The following is a 27,600-nucleotide window of genomic DNA, read 5'->3' on the forward strand; positions in this document are numbered from 1 at the left end:
CTTAAAGCCTCTGGGAGGAGGGGAGGGGGAGAGAAAAGTCCCAGGCAAGTTACTAGTAAGAGTGTCTACAGTGGTTCGCAAACTAGACGCAGCCTTAAAAGGTGTGTGTTCAGGCTCGTTTGTCTTTTACTAGCTACACCCCTCTACATCTCTATGTTTGCGCCTATTTGGTCTAGAAGAGCGAACAGGAAAGGACCAAAGGAGAGGCATACAGGGAGTCGGGGGAGGTGTCCCAGGCAGAGAAAACAATCTACGCATGAAGCTCACAGTCAGAAGGGACCTGGAAGGCTAGGTGACTACAGACACCTTTTACCAAGCTCCTGCTCTCTGTCAGGCACTGGGCTAGGAAATGAGGTAAGGACGTCTCCAATGGGAGAGGAAGGTGAGAGAAAGTTGCCTAATTTGGGGGACCAGACAGTTAAGAGGCTAGTTTCCAACTGATACAGCTTAGCAGACCCTGAGGGGAGGGGGAGGGGGAGGGGAGGGAGCTGGCCTGCGGTCCTGGGCAGAGGTTTTGCATCTTCTAGGATCTGTCTGAATGCGCCCTGACAAGGACAAACAGTAGCAGATGATCACCCCACCCCATGTTCAAGAGGCCACCAGAAGCATCTTCTCACGATGACAGGCAAGACCAAGCTGTGAAGTCAGAAAGGAAGCCGTGGACCGCACACCCCCTCCAACAGCTCTGCATCTCAGCCCCCGGGGATGCCCCTGGTGCTGACAATTAGTGGAAACACCTTTGCGAACTCCTGAGGCCTCTGGGCCTCCCGCAAGTCCTCCCTGCTATCACTCCAGCAGAAGAACGTGGGTAAAAAGAGCGCGGGCCAGTGGTCTTGTGCCTTATTCCGCTGCCTGTTGTCTGCTCTGCAAATCATCGGTGCACTCCAGCAAAAGCCTCGCTTTCTGCTCATGCATTTTTTATGTCCACACTGGCGGGTCCATGAGGAAGAATCCTCCCATTCATGCCATTTAGCCATTAAGCACAACAGGTAATGATGGGTATTGCAGGGAGGTGGGGTTTGCATTCTTTAAAAAAAAAAAAAAAAAAGGCCAGTTTATCTCCGAACTGAAAACTGACACTGAGCTGCGTCCGAATGCTACCCTGTACCTTCGTCCTCCCAGGCCCATCTGTCTGCGAGCTGACGGGTGGCAGTGGTTAAGACAGGATCTCCTGGATTCAGGCAGACCAGGGTGCAGACGCTGGCCTCCCCACCATCTTATCTGGTGACTTTAGGAGAGTGGCTGCAATTGTGTGAGTCTCAGTTTCCCCATCTTGGAAACTGTAATGCCCGCCTTGTGAGTCTCCTGTAGGGATTAAATGAAATAATGCATGTGGGGCGTTAGGGCCCTGATAACAGGGATAAAGGGCTCCGTGAGGAGAGACTATCATTAGGACGAATTTGTAGGCCCTAGTCCTCCCCAAGGCTTTCGCCTCAGGATATCTAGCTGCTCTGCATCCCGCCAAGCCATAATTTGCTGCGAAGTCAGATGGGGTAAACAGACCAGAGGGGGGTGGTGGTGAGGGGAGCATTAGACTCCTTTGCAAGGCAGACCTGCCAACGTTCCCTTTCCAAGGAGGCTCAGAACTCCTGAGAGCAGTTGCCTAGAAACCGGATCTGTGCTGGGCTGCTGCTGCCTCCCAGAAGTCCCCCTAATTGGGATGCATGCAGAACTGTTTGTTGTCACTTGGCAGGTTTTTCTCCTTGTTCTTCCGGCAAAGATGTGGTCCCCTCCTACGAATGCCGACTCACGTTAGTTAAGGCGTAGCCATGGGCCGCGGCACCCGGGAGTCAGTGCGGACGGCAGCCTTGTCAGCATCCTCTGACAAAATGGCCGCGTTGGGTCATGCTCACTATGTTGGCACTTGAGGATGGTGACAAGGTTTGCGGAGGCAGGACGGTGTGTGAATGAGGGTGAGTGTGTGTGAACAGTGCGGTTACATAAACTTGCCAAGTCCCGGAGGTCGAACCATCAACCAGAGCATGAGATGTGCCTACTGTGTCACCTGATAGCAAACGCTGGATCTCCGTTCTCTTCAGGGGTTTAGACGCCACTTGTAGCCTTTTGGCATAAGGCGGGTGAGAGACCGCATTATGAGCTAAAGAAATAACTTTCCTGAGAGGCCCACGGGGAGCCTATTTCATTTGATCACTTCTTCCAGAACACAGCTAGTCCCGCTCCCAGCTGAAAAAATGCATGTTTCAAAGGCAACCACTCATCTCCAGCCTGTTCGGATGATTCAGCGTCTGCGCAGATGGTTCTATACACCTACTCCACCCAAAGACAACATCGAAGTTGGGTGGCGGTGTCATTGTTACACGCTCCAAAGTCGCATGCATTTAATTAGGGCTGGAAATGCAAGGGTTTCTAATGGTTTAGTTATTCTTGCAATACATATTTTCTGAGGACTCCCTATGTGCCAGTTCTGAGGACATAGAAAAGATTTAGAAATTGTTCTGACCCTCAAGGAGCTCAGACTGGGGTGGAGGTGGGAGGAGGGAGTTCATGGACAGGCAAGTCAACCAGTAGCTCAGGATCGCACAGACCGAGGGTGCCGAACCCAGCCTGGGAAAAGCAGAGGCGACTTCCAGTCCAGGGCGGGGTTCGTGCCTGAACCTCTCTGTACTTCCATGGCCTCACAGTGAAATGGCTCATAGGCAGACTCAGAGCTGCCTGGGAGGATTATCCTAAGAAGTTGAAGAGATCAGTAGCCATCAAGCTTTTTCACAGTCACTGCCACATGGTATCACTCTTCTCCTAACTGTGGTGGTGGTGGTGGTGGTGACAGTTATTCCTACTGACTGGAACAGAGAGGTTAACTATTCTGCCTAACTCACACAGCCAGGTGTTGGTGGAGTCGGCGTTAGAACCCAGCGGTCTGGCATGAATGTACATCCCACTTTGCCTACACCCATATTCATTTCCCAGTGTCTCCCTGTGAAACATCACCAGGCTGTGATGTGGGTTCCTTCCATTCTTCTTCCCCTCTTTTCCTCCCTCTCTTTTTCCTCCTCCTTCTTTTCCTCTTTCTTCATTTTCTTTAGTGAAAGTCTGAGCTAGAGATTAAATAAAGAACCCAGAAAAGAAAACCACTTGTAATTAGACATTTTCTGCATGTAATTTCTTAGTCAGCAGAGCAGAGGTTAATTCCCTGGCCCTTTAGTTTAATAAATTTCATTACGTACACGATAACCAAGCGTTTCTCCTACCCACCGTGGACAGTAGGTTCACAAACCTTTATGAATTACCGAGTAAGGCCATTTACCAAATCCCAAAATAACTGCGGTCTAGTTGGACTGTTTTGGCCGCCACCTTAGAGAAGAGAACCTCCTAAGCTCACCACTTGAACCAAGTGTCCCTTCCCAGAAGCCTGCGGGGCTCAGAGCCAAACCCCTGTCCTGGCTGTGGACACAGCCAGAGAGTTGCAACCGCAGTCATTCGTGGCTTGGATGGTGGTGGGGGTGACGATGCCTGTGACGATAACTGCTGCCATTTACTGACTACCTCCGATGGGCCAGGCACCATGCTAAGTGCCTCTCATACGTGATTTCCACAATATCCTGAGCTGGGCATTAATTTCCCAATTTTACAGAGGAGGGGAGTACATCTCAAACAGGTGAAAGTGACTCACCCAAAGTCACGGACATTGAGAGACAAGGAAACGATGACCAGTTAAAGCTAGAGCAGACCTTCGCCAAGCCCGTGCATTTTCCTCGCGCAGCTCCCTGGGACCAGGCCACCTGGGTTTAGGTTCCAGCTCCACCAGCTATGAACCCTATGGTCAGACAACCAGACCTCTCCCAGCTTCAGTTTGCTCAGCAGCCAAATAGGAAGGGGGTGAGTAGGAAGAGGGTAAAGGGAACAAACGTACTGGTAAGGTCTCCATTTTACAGGCAAAACAAATCATTTTGGCCGCCCTAGAGCGGCATCCGCAGCTGAAGCCACTCTCTAGGTTGCGCCTTCTTCCGACGCAGACAGCATCTGCTGGGTGCACGTTCGCCCAGAACTCAGAGATGCCACTCGAGTTTTGCAAAGGAGCCAGAAAGAATACGAGTGAAGCAGTTAAGTGACTTTCCCACGGAGAGTCAAGTCTCCTAAGCCTCTATCACAGTCCCACCGCATCTTTCTCCCACCTGACTTATGGCCCAAAAGGAAACCGTGAACAGGCCCTCTTCTGTTTGGGCTGAGCCATTCAGAAAGGAGAGAAATCCATCCTGAACTCTTGATCGGACTCCGCAAAGCTCCCATTGTTGGGTGTTACCATTAGCAAATGACCTCGGGTTAGAGAGAGATGTTCCAATGTGATTTAATAAGAACATGGCTGCACTGAGCGCTCAGAATATGTTTGCAATCAATGTGCTGTGTACACAATATGCTACCAGAGCCATCTTTTGTGTTTTCAGTTGACCTTTATCTCAGCAATCTTGTCCTATAAAGAAGAGTGAGATCTCCACTGCAAATCGTTAGCACTCGGGGAATGACTAATTTGGATGCTGACAAAGATATTAACTTGGGGGGGGGGGGGCGGGTAGTGAACAATACAACGCATCCTTTTGTCAGAAAGGCAGTTCAAAATCGGTGTTGTGACTACAGTTGACTGAAGTTCAATTACTGTAATAAATGTATTCCAAACTTCATCTCAATTGCATTTGCATTTTAATGAATGATTCTCACCTTCTTGTCAATTTGGCAGCCAGGCTAGATTTATTAAGTTATTGTATGAACAGGGCATTCTAATGCGGGAATTCAAATGCGAAAATATTTGCTCGGTGTGCATTTGAACTGGGGCTGCGTTACTAATTTGCCTGTTGTTTGAGTTGCCTGAAAATTCAAGAATTTAAGGATAGCATTTTAGATCCCTTCTGGCCATCCTACTTGCCCTCTCTCTTCTGAAATCAATATATCTGGGTGGGCTGACCAAGCAAGGTGTGGGAGCCAGCTAGATGAAGTCAGCTCTCCAAGCCGCCAGCCTCCACAAACTGGAGAGAAACTGAATTATTGGCTATGATTTGAAAACAGTAAAATGTGTTCAGTGAAAGTTTCCCATGTAGGCAATTCCCTTCTGTAAGAGCAGGACATCCCTGAAATTGGGTGCTAGGAGTGTTTATTCATCTAAAAGTCATTCCTTCTCCGCGGAAGCACTCCTGGCTTTATAGCCCCATATTTCTTCAGGCAGAGATGGAAAATGTGAGTGAAAACCAGCTGGATGCAAAGCTTTAATGCCACTCAAAGGGGCGTGTGTGTGTGTGTGTGTGTGTGTGTGTGTGTGACATTTGGGCTGTTGTTTTTTGACAAAGTGATTTGCAGTGGTTAATCCCATGCCCCCATAATAGAAAGGTTGAACTTAAGTTCCCTTCATGGCCTCCAAACTGTCCAGCACTCCGCAGCTTCTTGCATGGCCCCCCATGAAGACAACTGGGACTGTGTTTTAGATGACCTCCAGTCCTAGTCTAGGAGCCTGAGGATGGAGGCTGACTCAGGCAGTGGGACAGTTATTGCAAGCAGGATGCCCTCAAGGGTGACTGTCTCCTGCAGACACACTTAAAGAACTTTCTGAGATGAGCTGACTCCTAGCATGTGCCCCAAGTTTTATTTCAAACTTGTAGCAAGGGAATTGGACTTCTGCTAAAGCCCATTTGAAGATTTCTTTCTGGAGTCGTTTTTTTAATATAGGGAAAAGGGTGGCTGGACCAGTACAACTCAAATTTCAAGGTGCATAGGAATTACTTGGGGGTCCCATTAAAATGCAGATTCTTACTCAGGAGGCCTTCCTGGGGCCCAAGATTCTGTGCCTCTAACAAGCTCTCAGGCGATGAGGATGCTACTGGTCCAGGGACCACACTTTGAGTAGCAAGGAGCCACATAGCATCACTCAAGGGAGAAATGGATAGATAAAGGTCAATAGCTTTGTTACAAGTCTGAAGGGCCCCTATGTGGTTAAATCTAACACCCCAGAAAGAATTCTTAATTTCATTAGACTCTAATGATTAGAGGATATCAGAAAATTGCCCAAATATTTTACCAGATATGCCAGATGCTTCTCAGAAGGGGCTGTTAATTACTCTATGATCCAAGTTCTGTTCCAGACCATCTTTTCTTGGGCCTGAGGCAATTTCTTCTTTAATACCATATTTTATCATATTTAAGAGGCACTTTTCAACATCTCTGAACTGGAGATGCAATGTATAATCATGACTTAATGTAATTGGCATGGGATTTTTTCTTCTTCATGGTTCATGAAATAATGGTATGTCTTATAAGGGATGATGTATTGGTCAGCTATTTTTACCATAATATGCTGTGTAACAAGATGTCCCCAAAACTCTGACTTTTAGTATTTCTTCCTTGCTCATGTGTCTGTAGGTTAACTGGGGTTTTACTGGTCTAGGCTAACATTCGCTTGGTTCAGGTCTATTCCATGCCTTTCTTTTATATATATATATACACACTAGAGGCCCAGTGCACAAAAATTTGTGCACTTGGGGGGGAGGGGGATCCCTCAGCTCGGCCTGTGCCCTCTCGCAGTCTGGAACCCCTCGGGAGATAACAACCTGCTGGCTTAGGCCTGCTCCCGGGTGGCAGAGGCAGGCCCAATCCCTAGGTGCAGCCCCTGGTCGGGCTCAGAGCTGGGCTGATTGGGGAGTTGGGGCGCCGCCCCCTGTCATGCACAGAGCAGGGCAGATTGGGAGGTTGCGATGCCACCCTCAGTCACGCTCAGGGTAGGGCCGATTGGGGGGTTGAGGCACCGCCCCCTGTCACACTCAAGGCAGGGTTGATGGGGAGGTTGCGGTGCCACCCCCTGTCACACACAGAGCAGGGCCAATCAGGGGGTTGGGGCGCTGCCCCCTGTCACAGAGCAGGGCCTATCAGGGGGGTTGGGGCTCCATACCCTGTCACGCACAGAGCAGGGTCGATCAGGGGGTTTGGGTGCTCCCCCCTGTCACACACAGAGGAGGGCTGATCAGGGAGTTGAGGAGCTCCCCCCTGTCACTCACAGAGTAGGGCCGATAGGGGAGTTGGGGCACCACCCCCTGTCACACACAGAGCAGGGCGGATCAGGGGGTTGGGGCGCCACACCCTGTCACACTCAGGGCAGGGCCGATGGTGAGGTTATGGCTCTACCCCGTCACACACAGACCAGGGCCTGTGAGGGACGGTTGGGGCGTCGTCCTCTATCACCCACAGAGCAGGGCCGATCAGGGGGTTGGGGCACCGCCACTGTCACACACAGGGCAGGGCCAATGGGGAGGTTATGGCTCTACCCCGTCACACACAGAGCAGGGCCTGTGTGTGTGGGGGGGGAGGGGCGGCGGGGGGGGGCGCCACACCCTGTCACACACAGAGCAGGGCCAATCAGGGGGTTGGGGCACCGCAGCCTGTCACACACAGAGCCGCAGGGCGATCAGGCGGTTGGGGAGCTCCCCCCTATCAGGCACAGAGTAGGGCTAATCAGGGGGTTGGGGCGCCTTCCCCTGTCACGAACAGAGCAGGGCAGATAGGGAGGTTGTGGCCCCACCCCCTGTCACACACAGAGCCGCAGGGCAATCAGGGGGTTTGGGCGCTGCCCCCTGTCATGCTGATCCCAGTGCCGGGAGGCCTCTCGGCTCTGCTGATCCTGGTGCTGGGAGGCATATTACCCTTTTACTATATAGGATAAAGGCCTGGTGCATGGGTGGGGGCCAGCTGGTTTGCCCTGAAGGGTGTCCTGGATCAGGGTGGGGGTCCCCACTGGGGTGCCTAGCCAACCTGGGTGAGGGGATGATGGCTGTTTGCAGCTGGTCACACACCCTTCAGGGTGGGGGTCCCCACTGGGATGCCTGGCCAGTCTGGGTGAGGGGCTGAGGGCTGTTTTCAGGCTGGCGGGTGACTGAAGCTCCCAACTGATCCTTTTTATCTTTTTTTTTTTAATTCTGGGCCAGCTTTAGCTCTGAGGCTTGGCTCCAGCTCTTAGGCCTCCGCTGCTGAAAGCAGGTATCTGGTTTGTTTGGGTTCTATAATAGAAACACTGTTTCAACTCCAGCTCTGAGATCCCAGCTGGCTGAAAGCAGGTTGCTGGGGTTTTGTTTAGATTCTATATTTGTAACAATGTTTCAAACTGCAAGCTCAGAGGCCGGCAGCAGCAGGCGGGGAACATTGGAGTCCTCCGTCACTGAAGCAAGCAAGCCTCATGTTCGCTTCAAGCTGCCTGGTTGCCGGCCGCCATCTTGGCTGGCAGTTAATTTGCATATCACCCTGATTAGCCAATGGGAAGGGTAGCGGATGTACAGCTAATTACCATGTTTCTCTTTTATTAGATAGGAGATATATATATATATATATCATATATATATATATATAAAATTGATTTTTTTACAGAGAGGAAGGGAGAGGGATAGAGAATTAGAAACATCGATAAGAGAGAAACATCAATCAGCTGCCTCCTGCACAACCCCCTCCTGGGAATGTGCCCACAACCAAGGTACATGCCCTTGACTGGAATCGAACCTGGGACCTTTCAATCCGCAGGCTGACGCTCTATCCACTGACCCAAACCAGTCAGGGCCCATGCCTTTCTCATTCTTCTGGATTTAGTGAAATGGTGAGGTTTCTCTCCTTGTCATGGATGTAAATGAGCAAGCTTATGTCAAGCTTCTCTTTAAGTCACATCTACTAACAACCCATTGGCCAAAGAAGTCACATTGGCAAAGCCTAAAGAAAGGTGGGGGGCGGGGGCGGCAGGGCGGATATGAGCATTTGCTGAACAGTGACTTAATGTGCCACAGGTAGTGCCTTAGACCAGGTAAAGCATGGTTCGGAGAGGAAGGGTAAGCCACCATTTTCCTTCTAGAAGCCTAGAGGTGAACTCTGCACAATGGCCCAGAGACACACAAACTCTATGCTTTAAAGCTTCCTCTGAATGTGCTTGCCGCGTGCAGGTGGAGAGACACGTTGTGAAATCGCCCCACGGGCTCCCAATCCCTGCTTGGCTCCTTTCCGGCTGTATGACCCTCGTCATCTACTTAACCTTTCCCTGTTTCCTCATCTGTAAGTCACACCAACCTCTCGGGATTCTTGGGTAAACTGACAATAACAATAGCTCCCAGTCACTGAATCCTGTGTACTGGGCACCGAACTGAGCTCTTGGTGTCACAGTCCACTTCATCTAACCCTCCCAACAGCCCTCTGAGGCAAGAACTAATACTTTCCCCATGTGAAGGTGAAGAGGTTGACAACCTGCTAAGGGAGTGGCAGAGTAGAGATCCCATCCGGGGCTGCTGCCCACGCCTTACCTCTGCAGATACCTGCCCTCAGGCCTGAAGGTGCCAGGAGGGAAGCCTGGGTGCCCACTCCTGCCCTCTGTCCGTCTCAGCTATCCCTGCTGAATGTGTCCCGATTGGCCACTGGCACATTCCTCATTCATCAGCTCACACAGACTCCCCTGCAGAGAACATATGTCCCTTAAAAATAAAAGCCACCCTCATGCACTGGTTAAGAGGAAGTCGCATTGGGTAGAGGAAACTTTTCATTTTCTAATCCGCTTCTTCCCTCCGCTTGCCTGACGCAGTTAATTGTTTCAATCCCCATCGTTCCTCCCGCGATGCTAGCCAGGGGAGTTTTCCATTGCGAAAAGCAGTGAGCAAGAGGCCCGCGTGAGTGGATTTAAAGGCAAAAACTGCTCTTCCCTACAAAGAGCTCCCTTCACACAAATAGCCTGGTAATCAGCAATAAGATGAAGAAAATGTAGGGAATTAAATGGGAATTTGCTAAAATATTAAGCATTTTTTAAATAGGCCTACACATGCCAGGGGAGCATTTCAAGCTCCCTGAATGGACATCCTGCAGCCTGAAGTTCCCAGAGTAGACTGGTGTGTCTGGCATGAGGGTCCAGACCCTCCCCCCAACTCTGTTCATCTCTCACACAGGTCTTTCCAGAGGTCTGGCAGGTGGGAGTCTGGCTGCCTTGGGTGAAGAGGGGCTGCAATTCCACCAGAAAACTTGCTAGATTTCCTCCAATTGGCCAACACCGACTCCCCTATCTCTTTCTGGGAGTTATTGACAAGGCAGGCATTCATCACTCTGCATTTCCGGGTGTGTTGCAGGCTTGACTTTTCACAGTGTCCTCCCTGTGCAGGTCCTTGAGAGAAATCTCTTCCTAGTTCAGGACAAGGAATAGCTAAGCAACACCTGAACAGCTTTTTAAAAAACTTATGGGCATTAGAAATCACGTGAGGGATTGTGTTTCCCTCTTTGCATTGGCCACTAGGATGCTCAGGGCCAAATCTGTGCACTAGATCACGTGGCATGGATTTTGATACTTGTCTCACCTGATTTTATTTTGTTGTTTTTCCTGCCTTTTTATTTTTCTTTTCTGCCTCTAATACTTTTTGGAATAAGGACAAAAATAAGTCAAGTAAATAAATCTATTACCAACCTCCTAATTGTGACCACCCCCCCCCCCAAAAAAAAATAGATAACGAAGATGCGAATTCTTGGAGGATATGGTCGCCTTTGCAATGCCAGTGCCTTAAACAGAACTTGAAACCGAATAAGTGCCCAGCACAGAATCTGATACATAACAGGTGTCCAGCCCAGGGCCTGGAACATAATATTCAAGCCCTCTGACTCACTGCACCATGGACCATCCGCCTGTCACTTATTATAAAATTGATTAATCAGGACGTTATTAACACCAAAGGAAATAAAAAGAGTTAGGCTGTTCCATGAGCGGAGGACTAGACGTTCGCTCATACTGCATTCTTGTCCTACGGCCGCCCTAACATACTGCCAGTCGGGTGGCTTAAGCAACAGAAATGCATTGCCTCACATGTTTGGATGCTCGAAGTCCAAGATCAAGGTGTCAGGAGGGTTGGTTTCTCCTGAGGACTGTGGGAATTTGCTCCACGACTCTCCTCTAGCTCCTGGTGGCTTGTTGGTGATCTTTGGCATCTCTCGGCCTATGGCAGCATCGCCCCATCTCTGCCTCATCTTCACGTGGCATTCTTTTTGCATGTGTGTCTTTGTCCAAATTTCTCCCTTTTATAAGGCCACCTGTCATATTGAATGAGGGGTCAGCCCTACGCCAACATGACCTCACCCTAACTAATTACACCTGCAATGACCCTATTTCCAAATAAGGTCCCATTCGGACGTACCGGGGGTTAAGACTTCCAGCTATGAGTTTTGGGGAAACACAATTCCATCTATAACACAGACATTTCAACATCTAATTGGCCACAAGTTCTGCAGGGGAAGGTGGAGGCTTTGGTCCAGTTACACACTGAAATCGGAGCCCAAAGCTCACCGAGCTGGCGGGGTCTGCCAGCGTCCCTGGAGCCCTCCCACGGCCACGCGCAACGGCCACACATGACGGGTGTCCTTTGCGCTGGCCCCACGCTCTGCCTCCTGCATGTCCCCTACAGGGAATCGAACTAACAACCTTCCAGTGCCCAGGATGACGCCCACCCGAGCCACACCGGCCAGGGCAAGACAGTGTCTTTCTTAATAGTCAACTCCTCTGTCTCCATCTCTCTAGCTTCCTGATTCGGTCTGTGAAGATAGGCCGTGGGTATTTTGCCATGCTGAGGGAGGAGAATACACTGAAAAAGAAGCAACAGCAACTTCAGAAACTGAAAGAGGAAGAGGAACACAAGTTCCAACCAGCCAAAAAGATCTCAGAAATCCAATCCAGGGAAACTGTTTTGGAGTGAGTAGACAGAGTCGCTGTGGCGTAGTGGTCTTGGGAAGGACCTGGGACAGCGAACGCTGCCTGGCTGGGCGGAGGGATGGCAGCTATCGCAGCGTGGGGACCCTTCTCCAGCTCGTGTCTAATGACGAGTGTAGTCTGGTCCAGCCTACCCTGCCACCCTCACCTTCTGGAATTCAGTGGAATATTTTCTGCTACATGTGTCTGTCCTCATATCCAACACCAAGAGCTACACAGGAAATCTTGCTGGTCCCCAAATGTGCCTCTTTCCCTCTCCTTCCCAGGCTTGTCCCTGCCTCTAGGCCTTTTCCCATGCTGTTCCTTGGGCCTTCCATTGCTCTTCCCTGCATCCTTGTCCAACTAAGGTTCTAATTATCTTTAAAAGCCCAGCTTAAATGCTTTCCTCTCCCATTTTCTTGGGTTTCAACCCAAACACCTCCCACAACCCATTTGGACTTTGGGTTCCCATAATGTGTCTGTATGCTAGTTCACTTTAATCCACACCAATACTCTAGGCCTTTGCCTGAAACTCTAGGTCAGTGGTTCTCAACCTTCTGGCCCTTTAAATACAGTTCCTCATGTTGTGACCCCCAACCATAAAATTATTTTCGTTGCTACTTCATAACTGTAATGTTGCTACTGTTATGAATCGTCATGTAAATATCTGATATGCAGGATGGTCTTAGGTGACCCCTGTGAAAGGGGCGTTCAACCGCCAAAGGGGTCGCGACCCACAGGTTGAGAACCGCCGCTCTAGGTCCATCCAAGCTCAGTGTCCAGCAGGTGGACAAAAAATGTCTGTTGGTTTATTTAATAAAGTAGCCCCCCCTCTTTGGGGGGTAAAGGTCTTCCCTCTAGTCAAGAGAGGACCACATTCAGACTAACCCATTAGGACATGTTCCTCCTATAACAGCAGCAATTAACAATAACAACTACAACAATAATTATAACGGGCCTACTGTGTGCTTTATGCACATCTTTCTGTCTAAATTTTAAAACAGTCCTATGAACTAGGTGTTATTATTAGCCCCATTTTAGAGATTAGGAATAAGGCTGAGAGATGCTCACATAATTCCCCTTAGGTCTCAGGTCATCTGTTAAAAGCATCCTGAGACCCCAAATGAATGACACCCGAATCCGTGGACGGTGCCACTCAGCATGAACAAAATCCTGGGATCCTTAGCTCATGCAGACAGAATGGGGCACAGATCAGGGATAGAAAGGAGGTGTTGAGGGACCCAGCAAAAAAGAGAGAGAGAAACATTGATGTGAGAATCGCCCATTGGTTGCCCTTTGCAGGCACCCTGACTGGAGGGAGACAGAACTCACAACCTTTGTGGTGCACAGGATGCTGCTCCGACCAACTGAGCTACCCATTGGGGCAGTTCCAAGCTTCTAATCATGGCTTTTGGACGCCATCCAGGAACCCACCAAGAGTTGCCTTATTAGAACAACAGACAATCCTGTAGCCCAGGAAATTCCAATGAATTTAGGAATTGTGTGTCAGAAACCAAGGTCTAAGACCAAATATTAGAACAAAAGATGGTCCTAGTGCTAGGACATTACAAGAGTCTTGCGAGCTCTGTGCCAAAAACCAGAGGAAGAGACCGATACAAATATTTTTCTATTATTTCACAATGCCCTTTCCCTCCAGTTTAGGGAATCTGGCAAGAATCTCAGAGGCAGGGCTTTTAAGCAGGATCTTTAATGCTGAGTGGGACTTCATTGGATGACAAAAATAGGCGCTGTTAGACATATGCCTATCAGCCCACGAGAAATTCTTACAGCCAGCGTTTCTGGGTAGGAAGGCCAGGGCTGAAAAGGGAGGCTGTGATGGTATTTTTTGCCTAACACCAGAAACATTAAACACAAACAAAAAAAACAGGCACATCACAACCTGAGCTTCCTCCATCCAGCCACTCAACGGCCACCATGAAGTGCCCTCATGGAACCCTGAAGGGGCAGGTGATGCAGAGAAGGGCACTCAATGATTGGGGGTGGGGCCGAGAGGGGTACCCTCTCCATGAGGGTCTCAGGAGCTCAGAGCAAACGAACTCTGCCTCCCCTCAGCCGGCGGTGCCCACGGCCTGCTGCTCCCAGGTCACCGGCCAGCTGGCTGCCTTTCCTGCAATAAAGAGAAGGAATAAACCGGCTCTTTTGTGCAGGAGCTGTGCTCAGGGTAACAGGCAAGTGAACGGGGGCTGGGAGGGGCGGCGTCTGTTAAAGATCCTTGGGTGACTGTTCAATTGTTCAGCTGTAACGTTCCCCTTGTTTGGATGGGGTTTTTAATCCATGGTCACAACACATCATTCTCCCCTCTCCGATCCATGTTTCCGGGTGAGAGACATGGTTTACTTAAAGTTTAATAGGTTTAAATATGCATGAGGTCGCTCCTCTTGTAGACACTGGTCTGGTTATGTCTTATCTGGTGAATTCTATGAGCTGTACAGGCCAATTATTAAAATACTAGAGCAGCCGTGGGCAAACTACGGCCCGCGGGCCGGATCCGGCCCGTTTGAAATGAATAAAACTAAAAAAAAAAAAAGACCGTACCCTTTTATGTAATGATGTTGACTTTGAATTTATATTAGTTCACACAAACACTCCATCCATGCTTTTGTTCTGGCCCTCCGGTCCAGTTTAAGAACCCATTGTGGCCCTCGAGTCAAAAAGTTTGCCCACCCCTGTACTAGAGGCTTGGTGCACAACATTCATGCACTGGAGAGGGGGTCCCCTCAACCCGGCCTGTGCCCCCTCGTAGTCCAGGACCCCTTGGGTGATGTCCACCTGCCGGCTTAGACATATGCATAAGCCTGGGGATCAGGCCTAAGCCATCAATCAGACACCCCCTGTCATAGTCCAGGGCTCTCGCAGTCTAGGATCCCTCGATCCTTACCGCCTGCCTGCAGTGGAGGTGGGAGAAGCTCCCACCACCGCTGCTGTGCTTGCCGGCCATAAGCTCTGCTTCTGGCTGAGTGGCACTCCCCCTGTGAGAGCACACTGACCACCAGGGGGCAGCTCCTGCGTTGAGCATCTGCCTCGTGGTCAGTGCACATCATAGCGACCGGTGATTCCACTGTCCAGTCAATTTGCATATTAGGGTTTTATTATATAGGACTAGAGGCCCGGTGCACAAAAATTTGTGCACTCGGGGGGAGGAAGGGTCCCTCAGCCCGGCCTGTGTCCTCTCGCAGTCTGGGACTCCTCGGGAGATAACGACCTGCTGGCTTAGGCCTGCTCCCGGGTGGCAGAGGGCAGGCCCAATCCCTAGGTGCAGCCCCTGGTCAGGCTCAGAGCAGGGCTGATTGGGGAGTTGGGGCGCTGCCCCCTGTCATGCACAGAGCAGGGCAGATTGGGAGGTTGCGATGCCACCCTCAGTCACGCTCAGGGTAGGGCCGATTGGGGGGTTGGGGCACCGCCCCCTGTCACACTCAAGGCAGGGTCGATGGGGAGGTTGCGGTGCCACCCCCTGTCACGCACAGAGCAGGGCCAATCAGGGGGTTGGGGCGCTGCCTCCTGTCACGCACAGAGCAGGGCCCATCAGGGTGGTTGGGGCTCCGTACCCTGTCACGCACAGAGCAGGGCCCATCAGGGGGTTGAGGAGCTCCCCCTGTCACTCACAGAGTAGGGCCGATAGGGGAGTTGGGGCACCGCCCCCTGTCACACACAGAGCAGGGCGGATCAGGGGGTTGGGGCGCCGCCCTCTATCACCCACAGAGCAGGGCCGATCAGGGGGTTGGGGCGCCACCACTGTCACACTCAGGGCAGGCTGATGGGGAGGTTATGGCTCTACCCCATCACACACAGAGCAGGGCCCGTGGGGGGCAGGGGGTTGGGACGCCGCATCCTGTCATACACAGAGCAGGGCCGATCAGGAGGTTGGGGCACCGCACCCTGTCACACACAGAGCCACAGGGCGATCAGGGGGTTGGGGAGCTCCCCCCTATCAGGCACAGAGCAGGGCTGATCAGGGGGTTGGGGCGCCTTCCCCTGTCACGAACAGAGCAGGGCGGATAGGGAGGTTGTGGCCCTGCCCCCTGTCACACACAGAGCCGCAGGGCAATCAGGGGGTTTGGGCGCTGCCCCCTGTCACACTGATCCTGGTGCCAGGAGGCCTCTCAGCTCTGCTGATCCCGGTGCTGGGAGGCCTTGTGGCTCTGCTGATCCCAGTGCTGGGAGGCATATTACCCTTTTACTATATAGGATAGAGGCCTGGTGCACGGTGGGGGCTGGCTGGTTTGCCCTGAAGGGTGTCCTGGATCAGGGTGGGGGTCCCCACTGGGGTGCCTGGCCAGCCTGGGTGAGGGGATGATGGCTGTTTGCAGCTGGTCATACACCCTTCAGGGTGGGGGTCCCCACTGGGGTGCCTGGCCAGCCTGAGTGAAGGGATGATGGCTGTTTGCAGCTGGTCACACACCCTTCAGGGTGGGGGTCCCCACTGGGGTGCCTGGCCAGTCTGGGTGAGTGGTTTAGAGCTGTTTTCAGGCTCATGGGTGACTGAAGCTCCCAACTGCTCCTTTTTTTCTTTTATTTTTTATTCTGGGCCAGCTTTAGCTCTGGCTCCAGCTCTGAGGCCTCTGCTGCTAAAAGCAGGTATCTGGTTTGTTTGGGTTCTATAATCGAAACACTGTATCAACTCCAGCTCTGAGATCCCGGAGGGCTGAAAGCAGGTTTCTGGGGTTTTGTTTAGCTTCTATATTTGTAACAATGTTTCAAACTGCAAGCTCAGAGGCTGGCAAGGCAGGCGGGGAATTTTGGTTTCCTCCGTCACTGAAGCAAGCAAGCCTCATGTTAGCTTCAAGCTGCTTGGCTGCCGGCCGCCATCTTGGCTGGCAGTTAATTTGCATATCTCGCTGATTAGCCAATGGGAAGGGTAGCGGACATACACTAATTACCATGTTTCTCTTTTATTAGATAGGATGACCAGGAGCTATCACTGCCATTAAATGTAGCCATTGGGAGGCAAGGGTTATAGAATAACATGGATAGGTCATCCTGACCAGTACAGAATAGTGGTTAAGCACAGGACTGGGTTCAAGTTCTGCCTTCCCCCATACAACTGATTACCATTGGGCAAGTCACTGTAATTCTCTGAACCTCCTTTCTCTTCATCCACACAATTGATACCAAATTCCCACGTTTATTCTGAGGATTAAATGAAACAATGCTGAGCACAGAGTCTGGCATATGAAAAGTTCTCAGTGGTTGTTGGCTCCTATTATTCAATAAAAGGAATTTGATCTCTTTGGGCCTCACTTACCTAAAATCCTCAGATTTATAGCTAAAACTATTTTTGATGCTTTTATTGATTTTAGAGAGAGAGGAAGGGAGACGGAGAGAGAGAGACACATTGATTGGCTGCCTCCTGTATCCCCTGCCTACTAAGGATCGAGCCTGCAACCTGGGTATGTGCCCTGACCAGGAATCAAACCAGAGAGACCTCTCAATGCATAGGACAAGGCTCAACCAACTGAGCTGAACCAGCCAGGGCCATGGCTAAACATCTTAACTTCCAGGCACACTTGAAAGCATCTTACATCTAAGAACTATGCTTCTATAATTCTAGTCACAGAAGTATCAGAAGTACAAGTGTTCATTTTTAAACAAGGCATTTGATCCTGCGTATTATACAAGCAAAGGGGATTATTTTTCTCCCTTCTGGATCTAAGACCACAGGATAAGCTCTGTCAGACAAAAGTTTTAAGTCTGATAAACTATGCAGGGAAAAAAGAAAATCAAGCATGTCCCCAAAGATGTCTGCCTGCCCACAGTCTTTCCCACTGTGCTCAAGCTCATGTTTCAGCTGAAAAGGTGTGGGGGGGGGGGAGGGGGGGGAACAAGAGGTAAAATTTGTCTTACTATTGTGGTTGAGAGACTTAAAACCAGAGATTAAGGTGGGTAAAAGCTGGGTTAATTTCTGCATATTCTAAACCACTGGGGGTAAGAGTTGAGCCAGTAAGACAGGGCACTGCCATAAAAATGGTGCTAGAAGGAGACTTTACTTGTGGGGGTGAATATATAATACAATATACAGATGACATATTACAGAATTGTACACCTGAAACCTACATAATTTTATTAACCAATGTCACCCCAATAAAGTCAACAAAGAAATTAATAAAGACCTGAATAAATGGGAAGACATCCAAAACCAAAAACAAAAACAAAAAAACTAGACCCTGCCAAGGTATTTGCTTGTGGCTTCCTCAGCTCTGGCGTTGAAATAAAAGCCCATGGAAATGGAAATCAGGCGACCAAGATTCTGGTCCCATTTTTTCAGTTTACTCTGTGACCCCAGGATTGTCCTCAAATTCCCCGGAGGAAGGACAATTCCTAATAAGTGCCCCCCGCCTCCCTTAGCCTCCTCTGCCCCCACCATAGGCAATTCTCAAAACAGCAGCCAAAGGGATCTTTCTCAGATGCAGGTCAGAGCATGTATTCTCTCAGCTCAAAATCCTTTACACTCATTCAGAGCAAAGGCCAAAGTCCTTGCAGTGGTCCCCAAGGCCTGTTCTCTCTCCACGAACCCCCCCCCCCCCTTCTCTCTCTATTGCTCACTCCACTCCAGCCACAATGGCCTCCTTGCTGTCTCTACAACCCAGGTGCACCTCAGGACATTTGCACATGTTGTTCCCTCTCTCCAGAATGCTGTGCCCCAGACATCTCAACAGCTCCCTCCTTTATGCTCTGCAGATTTTTATCACATGTCACCTTCTCCATGACACCTTCCCAATCATCCTACTTAAAATTGCAACTCCCAGTGCTCCCAGCCCTTACACATTCCTGCTCTGCTTTTTGCTCCCCCTAGCATTTATCACTATCTAGAATAGGGTGGGGAGGCCATGCTGGCCAAATCCAGCCCCCAAGGCTGATTTTGTAAATAAAGTTTTATTGGAACACTGCCGTTACATGTTGTTTACATACCGTCAATGGCTGTTTTCATGCCAAAAGTAGTTGTGACATATAACCTATGTCCTACAAAGTCAGAAAGACTTGTCTGGCCCTTTAAGAAAATATATCCAACTGTATACTAGTACACCACACAATTTACCTATTCATCCTGCTCATTCTCTTCGCTCCTCCACTAGACTATGCGCTCCACGAGAGCAGAGATTTTTTGTTTTGTTGGTGTGTTTTTTTGTTGTTCTTGTCAATCCTCACGCAAGGATATTTTTCCCATTGATTTTTAGAGAGTGAAAGGGAGGGAAGGAGAAAGACAGAGTGGGGGGGTGTGGGAAAGAGAGAGAGAGAAACATCTTTGTGAGAGAGACATGTTGATTGGTTGCCTGCCTCCCTCACGTGCCCCAACAGGGGCTGGGGATCGAACCTACAATCCAGCTATGTGCCCTTGACTGGGAATCAAACCATGACCCTTTGGTGTGGGGGCCGACATTCTAACCACTGACCCACACCAGCTGGCAGCAGAGAGGTTTTCCTATGCTCTGTTCACTTTCTGCATCTAGAACCCTCATCTCTCAAGCCATACTTATTGCCCAGCGTAAAGTTGGTGCCCAGTCGTATTTGCCAAATAACCCCTAGCGGGAGGTGTTTACAACTGCTGCTCACTGTTGGCTGTTTCTCTTTCTGCCTGTCCTTCAGCACCTATGATGATGAGAAGATGAAGAAGGCAGGGGCTGAACTCATATCCCGCCCTTTCACCCCCAAGTACAGCTGCATCATTTCACCCTTGCTGCCTGAGTCCCACGTGTAAGTACAGTCTCCCCTCTGGCTCGTCTGCCTCGCTAGCTTCTCAAGCGAAACCGAAGTGAAATGACTCACCCAGCTGTTCCTCTGTCCTCCTGAAAGGGCCATGGAGCCTAGAGCCGACAACACTATTGGCGTATAAAAATAACAGAAAGCAGACAGGGTGGTTTAGAGCTAAGTGGCAAATCAGCTGGGACGGAGTCACTCCGTTCCTTACGGAGCCAGCGCTTTAAATGTCAAATAGTTTGCAAAGCCTGATAGAATCTGTCTACAGCCTCACAGAGCGTGTGCGATAACATCTTACCAGGGCTCAGCGGACAGGTTTTCCCCAAGACTCGCAGAGCTGTTTCCCAGAGAAGCCCTGCGTCTTCTGACCCCAGGCGTGAACTCATCATTGCAGGGTGTACTGGGCTAATCAACCCTCTGAAGGACACTCTGGCTTTCCAAAACCTTGACATCTTTTCCCCTTGGGTCTACGCCAAAGAATTTCAAGTCCAACTTTTTCTCTTTTGCTAGTTAGCACTTTTCAATGGGAAGATTTCAGGCACAGAGATAGAAGCTTTTGACAGTAGGGCAGGCAGGGGTTTCTCAACCTTGGCACTGCTGATATTTTGGGATGAGTAATTCTTCGTTGTGAAGGACTGTCCTGGGTATTGTAGGGTGTTTGGCAGCATCCATGGCCTCTACCCATTAGGGGCCAGTAGCACCCAACCCCTGGTTGTGACAACCAAAACTGTCTCCAGACATTGACAAATGTCCCCTGGGTGCAAAATCATACCCAGGGGCAAAAGAACATGATGCAATGAATTCTAGACTTCTCTGTCCACTGTCCACTGTCCACTCATTTGTCAAACAGCATTAGGCCCCCATGGTATGCACAGTAATAACAGCGCACAGCCTGCTCCGTAGGAGTTACCTCATCCAGTCCTCTTCTGTAGGCACATTGCTGTCCCCTCTCTGCAGGGAGAGAGCAGAAGCCCAAGGCCATAGAGCTCAGTGTGCTGCTGTGCTGAGGTTTGAAGGCAAGTCTGCCCGACTTCAGAGCCTACACTGTCACCACCACACACTGCACAGAAAGTATAACCCAGTGCCTGTGAGGAGCTCACGATATGTGTACTTGAAGAGAAAAATAATGTGAAAGTGAAATCAGAGAATGAGATGGCAGACAAACGAAGATCATTAATAAGAGCACTTAGTTCATGTGTCGAAGATGCCATCATCATCACCATCACCATCATCATCACCATCACCACCACTACCATCATCATCACTATCACTATCATCACCATCACCACCACTACCATCACCACCACTACCATCATCATCACTATCACTATCATCACCACCACTACCATCACCATCACCACCACTACCATCATCATCACTATCACTATCATCACCACCACTACCATCACCATCACTATCACCATCACCATCACCATCACCATCATCATCACCACCACCATCATCATCACCATCACTATCATCATCACCATCACCATCACTATCATTATCACCATCACCACCACTACCATCACCACCACTACCATCATCACCATCACTATCATCATCACCATCACCACCACTACCATCATCACCATCACTATCATCACCACCATCACCACCACTACCATCATCACCATCACTATCATCATCACCATCACCACCGCTACCATCATCATCACTATCACTATAATCACCACCACTACCATCACCATCACCACCACTACCATCATCATCACTATCACTATCATCATCACCACCACTACCATCACCATCACTATCACCATCACCATCATCATCACTACCACCATCATCATCACCATCACTATCATCATCACCATCACCACCACTACCATCATCACCATCACTATCATCATCACCATCACCATCACTACCATCATCACCATCACTATCACCATCACCATCACCACCACTACCATCATCACCATCACTATCATCACCACCATCACCACCACTACCATCATCACCATCACTATCATCATCACCATCACCACCACTACCATCATCACCATCACTATCATCATCACCATCACCACCACTACCATCACCATCATCACCACCACCATCACCACCACTACCATCATCACCATCACTATCATCATCACCATCACCACCACTACCATCATCACCATCACTATCATCATCACCATTACCACCACTACCATGTGTTTGGACACATCCCTACCCTTCCCTAATATTCCAGCATTTGACACCTCACTCCCCACTTTCCTCCTACATACTTCCCTCTGGTAGATATTGTGATTGGCTTCTAGATAGACTTATTTGTTCAGGGACATTCCAACTGGCAGCTGAAGGCTGATGTTCTTAAAACATCGACAGGCCTTGCCATTTCTCCTAATGTCTCTTGGAAGCCCTTGTACTTCTGCCTGTCTCTGCCATGGATGAGCCTCTGAAACCAAATGGTGAAGATCAGTGGGTCTCGCTTTCACTTGCATCCCAGTCATCCGGGGATGGGAGGTGGGGAGTAGGGGGTGGGGGTGGAAAGCCTGGAAAAAATGTATGCCCTACCCTCCATTCATTTGGTGTGAGCAAACTGAGGCTCAAATCAACTGGAAGTAACTGGAAAGGTTCTTGCTCATCTTCCTTCAATGACAGATGGGAAACTGAAGCTCAGAGAGGGGGGAAACCCTGCCTAAGTTCTCTCAACAGGAATCCTGATCTCCTAGCTCCTAAGTTAGATCTTGTATCAGGTTTGTTAGGTGGGCTACTACTATTATATTTATCACCATCATCATCATCATCATCATCATCATCATCATCTGTTATGCCCCAGACCAGGAATCAGCAAACTTTTTCTTAAAGGGACAGACAATAAATAATTTAGCTTTTGCAGAGCAGATGGTCTCTCTTGAAACTATTTAGCTTTTCCGTGGCAGTATGAAAGCCACAATGAATGGATGTGGCCGTGTTCCAAAAAAAGTTTTATTTGCCAACACAAGCAGTAGGCCCACTGGCAGCACTCTGCTAACTCCTGCCCGGACTGAAGCTGCACTTACTTCTCCTTGGCTGCCAAAAGGCTCTGCTGCATTTGATGACTATATCCGTAGTCTATTGCCGTGTTACAGACCCACCTCAGAATGGGTGGCTTAAGACAGCAACCACTTGTTACTGCTCCTAAGTCTACAGGTTAGCTGGGTGGCTCTTCTGGTCCAGGCCAGCTTGGCTACTCCTGGGTGTGCTAGTGTATGTGCGTGCACCCTGCGGATGGGCGAGCTGGATGTCGGCCCATCTAGGATGGCCTCATTCTCAGGTTGTTGGTGATGGGTTGTTGGCTAGGGTAACAGGAGTGACTGAGCCCCGCGCCTCTCATCATCCCAGCTCAGGCCCGTTCACATGACGGGCATGAAGGTTCCAAGAACAAGAGCCAAAGCATCTAGTCTCTTGAGGCTTAAGCTCAGAATGGACACAGTGATCCTTCCACCACCTTCACTGGCCACAGCAAGGCATCAGTCCAGCCCAGATACACGGAATAGGGAAAAATACTCCACCTCTTGCTGGGGGAGCTGCAAAGTCAGGGAGGGGTGGTGCATCGAGGCATTCTGTAATCAGTCTGCCAAAGGCAGGGCATGCGGTCAGGTCTCACATCCTCAGTCAGCATGTCAACCAGGTGGACTGAGCTGCTTAGTCCCTTCAATCCCGATGCAACTGATCCCCAAACCAGCTGAAAAGTCTCAGCTAACTTTGTGAGGATCAGTTCAATCATGTCAATGGAGACTTGACTTTGATCTTTATTTTTTAAAATTTATTTTTATTGATTTCAGAGAGGAAGAGAGAGGGAGAGAGAGAGAGAAACATCAACGATGAGAGAGAATCATTGATCGGCTGCCTCCTGCATGCCCCCTTACTGGGGATCAAGCCTGCAACCCAGGCATGTGCCCTGACCGAGAATCGAACCGTGACCTCCTGGTTCATAGGTTGATGCTCAATACTGAGCCATGCTGGCCGGGCTTGACTTTGATCTTTGAAGGGGTGAGAGAGAATAGTCTCAAGGAATGAGAAACAGCTCTGAGATGTCCGGCCTTTCCCTCACAGTCTTTCATGGAAGCGACTGTGTGGGGAGGGCAGTGCCCGTGACCTGCGTCCAGGTTTGCCCTTGGCAGTGAGCATGGGGGCCTGGAAGGCCTTGGTAGGCATCTTCTGATTTCTCTTACTAAATGGGAAAAACATTGTTTTCTGTTCGGGGATGCTTACACCCGCATGTACTCTGGCTGGCATGGCAGTTTCAACAAAGCGGGCTCTCCAGGCCCTCTGACCACAGGGTGCCCTCCCGGAGTTCTGTGCACAGGGGTTTCGGAAGCATGCGTGTGCACCCTGGTCAGCATTCTCATCCATTATGCCCTGCATTTCACAGGAAGGGACAGGGTCGGGTATGCACCTGTGCTTATTACCTGCAGGATTGAATCTGATGCTCACATCCCCACATCCCCCTGCCACCAAGCAGACCCCACATCCCCAATGACCTCCCTTTACTCACCATCCCCCCGTTCCCTGTACCCACCTCACCCAACCCAAAGCCCAAGCCCGCAGGGGCTCTGAGTTGTAAACAGAAGAGGGGGGATCTCCAGGCCTTTTACAACCTCCTGGGGATACTGTGAGGGTGATGTGCGGTGTTAGGCACAGGGCCAGGCACACAACCCAGCTCGCTGCTTGCTGCTCTCGGTGAAGTGCTGGACATGGCCCAGCGCCCAGAGCTGCGAAAAGGGGGTGGGGGCCAAGGTGGCATTAAGGGGGAAGAGAGAGAAAATGGGAAGGGCTGCAGGCTGACGGGTCCTTTATATTAAAAGAGAAGGAATAGTGGGTGCTCAGTAAATAATCTGTGGAAGGAAGGAAAGGAGGCAGGAGGGGGCTCCAGAGGAGAAAAAAGAGCTGCTGACCCTGGGTTTCTTCCTAAGGTCTGGTGGATACGATCACCCCAGTCCCTTGGGATGGGACGTGGGATGGGAGGTGAGATGTGTGGGGTGCGTGGGGGCCGTGCCCCTTCAGGCTGAGTGAAATGATGGCCTCCGAAAGGGATTTCCAGGATGGCCCTGGGTCAGCTCGGGACGTGAGCCCGGCGCGGGCGTCAGCCTCTGCAGTGGGGCTTTCCTGGAAGCAGGGCAGGTGGACTCCTTCCTGCCCCTGAGCAGCAGGTGCAGGGCCCTGGGGGCATCGGTGAAGGCTGGGCACAGCTTCAGAGAAGAGCGACCACACAGGTTGAGAATGGAGGCAGCGTGCCCATTAACTTAAGAGGTGAAACCGTGAGGGAGGGGGTGCTGGTGAGGACTCCACCTCTTCCCAGGAAACCTGCAGCAGGTTAACCCTCTGCTGACCTCCCTCTCCGGTGGCCACTGCGTTGGCTTTGTCGGGGCCTCGAATAATCAGAGGCCAGGCCCAGGGAAGCACAGTTTCTGGGGTTAAACAGACTCAGGTTCAAATCCTCACAAATCCTCACAAATCCTCACTAATCCTCGAGGTCAAATCCAAGCGTGACCTCGGGCAACTCGCTTCACCTCTCTGAGCCTCCAGGCCCTGGTCCACAAGGAGAACATAATGGCAGTCCCCTCCCTACAGGGATGTTGGGAACATGAAGTGAGCTAGTCACATCCCATCTCTGTCACCAACAAGATGTGTGACCTAGAGCAAGATGACTGTGCCTCTCTGAGCTGTTTCCCTTTCTCTAACATGTGGGTAATGATTCATGCCCCCGCAGACCATTGGGAGAATTAATAACACATGTAAAGGGGCCTCGTCAGCGCCTGGCTCATTGTAACACTAGATGCCCCCCAAAATCAGCAAATACAGGTTAGACATATTTTAAACAGGATTTAGTTGGATTTTCAAATAATCAATATATTTTCCTTCAGTGTTCAAAAGATTTATACATTTAAAGCAATGGGTCCAACTGTTAATCTGGGGGTGGCGGAGAAGTATAGTGAATACACTAGTTTCCCTGGATTTCCAGACTTCTTCAACACTCTTAATGTATTTATTGTACTTTCATCAGGTGAACGATTGGATACCTGTCGGATATTAATTTCCTTCAATCCCCTCATTGCCCAAGTCAAGAACTCCAGCCATGGTACCCCTTCAACATCTCTCCTTTTCTCACACACACAACTCCCCAGTCACTGGCATAGGGTATCTTATGTCAAATCATGGCTCTGCCACCTACTCACCCAGTGACGTGGCACAGGTTCCTTAACTCCTCTGAGCCTCGGGCTCCTCATCTGTAAAATGGGGCCACTGCAAAGGTTTGATGAGTTGATGCATGGGGAGTACACAGGCATGAGCAGGACAACATCTCTAACTGGGAGCCAGCACAGTTGTGAAGAATGTTATTCTGATGGGATCTCACTGTGCTTCCTCTCTGTCTTTGAAGGGAACCCCTCTTCCGCCAGCTGTGTGCCCTCCACTGGCTTCTGGAGGCCCTGACTATCGACCACACCCACCACACCATGAAGCCCTTGATCACCTGCTGGAACACAAAGTAGGTCTCAACCCTGCCACCTGCTGCAGCCAGTAATGGACTGGGCAGTGGGGGAGGAAACGCCCCTTTGTTCTTCCCCTGCCTTTCTGTTTTTTGGTGGGTGGGCTGCTTTAGGAGTTTTCTTTCCTGTGTGTTCTGGGAGATCCAAACAGGGGTAGGTTGGAGCCCCAGGGCATACAGCTGTGGGAGACTACTGTGTGCATCTCCCCCAGCTCCACATTTGGCGATGTCACACTGGGAGCTTAAGATCAATCAGGCCTGGTGGGAGTACTCACACCACGGCCATTGGCCAGCTAGACAGGCACCCCACCAGATGCACAGCCAGGCTCTGCTCTCCACTTCTCTTCTTGGACCATGTCTCCCCAACAATATTTTATTATTTGCTCTTCTTTCTTTTCCTCCTCTTCCCTACCTTTTACTCTTTCCTTTCCCTTTGCCCTTGTATTTCTCCTTTCTCTCAAGTCTCCTTTCTCTCAAGTCTTCTCTTGCAAAATTCTGAAGTCATTTCTTTTAAAAAAGGATTTCTGCTGCTTAGAAAAGGGGTGGTGGTGGTATAAACCACTACATCAAAGGAAACGACAGTTTTAAATTTATCCCAACTGAGAACAGGGAATCCATTGGAGTCACTGGTCTATCAGTAGATGCATGGTTTGTGTTTCTTGTTGCACCTGAGGTTAGTTTATCTGGGCTCTGGTACAAGAGATGAAGAGAGTGTGGGGTGGGGATCTGAGGATGGGGTGGGGAGATGGGTGGCAAATATCCTCAGGGGGAAGGGGCTGCCCCCTGGTGGTCAGTGCGCTCCCACAGGGGGAGTGTTGCTCAGCCAGAAGCTGGTGAGCGCAGCGGTGGAGGTGGGAGAGGCTCCCACCACCATGGCAGTGCTAAGGATGTTCATCATCCAAACATCCCCTGAGGGTTCCCAGACTGCAAGAGGGTGCAGGCTGGGCTGAGGAACCCACCCCCCAACCAGTGCATGATTTTCATGCACTGGGCCTCTAATGTGTGTGTGTGTGTGTGTGTGTGTGTGTGTGTGTATAGGGCCCGGTGCACAAAAATTCATGCACTCAGGGGGTCCCTCAGCGTGGCCTGTGCCCTCTTGCAGTCTGGGATCCCTCAGGGGATGTCCACCTGCTGGCTTAGGCCCGCTCCCCGGGGGATTGGGCCTAAGCTGGCAGTCAGACATCCCTCTGGCAGCTCGGGAGCCCTCAGGGGATGTCCACTTACCAGCAGGGAGCAGGCCTAAGCTGCAGTTGGACATCCATAGTGCTGCTGAGGAGGCGGGAGACGCTCCCACCACCACCGCTGTGCTGGCAGCCATCAGCCTGGCTTGTGGCTGAGCAGAGCTCCCCCTGTAGGAGCCACTGACCACCAGGGGGCAGCTCCTGCATTAAGCATCTGCCCCCTGGTGATCAGTGTGTGTCACAGTGACCAGTCATTCCCAGTCACTCTGCTGTTAGGGTCAATTTGCATATTACCCTTTTATTATATAGGATGGCTATTTCTCCACTTAGACCCAAGGGAATTGCTGTTCTGGTCCCTGGAGCAGCTGGGTTTGCTCAGCACAAGCTCCAGCACACATTGTCTAGGCCAAGAAAAGTATTGGGTGTGTCCCCACTAGCAGGGTGGCTCATGCAAAAGCCTGGAGGCCACTGCTGCAGGACTGCTCTGCACACAGGCAGAACAAAGCACAGGCAGGCATGGA

The 27,600-nt window shown here is 50.4% G+C and overlaps 1 protein-coding gene across 1 annotated transcript in view; it reads left to right on the plus strand.

The window, feature by feature from the left end:
• CCDC60 (coiled-coil domain containing 60) overlaps positions 1-27,600 on the plus strand; it is a 107,430-nt gene that overhangs the window by 56,931 nt on the left and 22,899 nt on the right. Inside the window, exons 3-5 of the mRNA XM_036354023.1 lie at positions 11,513-11,683; positions 19,283-19,390; positions 25,791-25,898. Of these exons, the coding sequence (XP_036209916.1) occupies positions 11,513-11,683; positions 19,283-19,390; positions 25,791-25,898 (387 nt within the window). The remainder of the gene's footprint in view (positions 1-11,512; positions 11,684-19,282; positions 19,391-25,790; positions 25,899-27,600) is intronic.

Source organism: Myotis myotis, unplaced genomic scaffold, assembly GCF_014108235.1.
Source record: "Myotis myotis isolate mMyoMyo1 unplaced genomic scaffold, mMyoMyo1.p scaffold_m19_p_20, whole genome shotgun sequence".
Classification (NCBI taxonomy): domain Eukaryota; kingdom Metazoa; phylum Chordata; class Mammalia; order Chiroptera; family Vespertilionidae; genus Myotis; species Myotis myotis.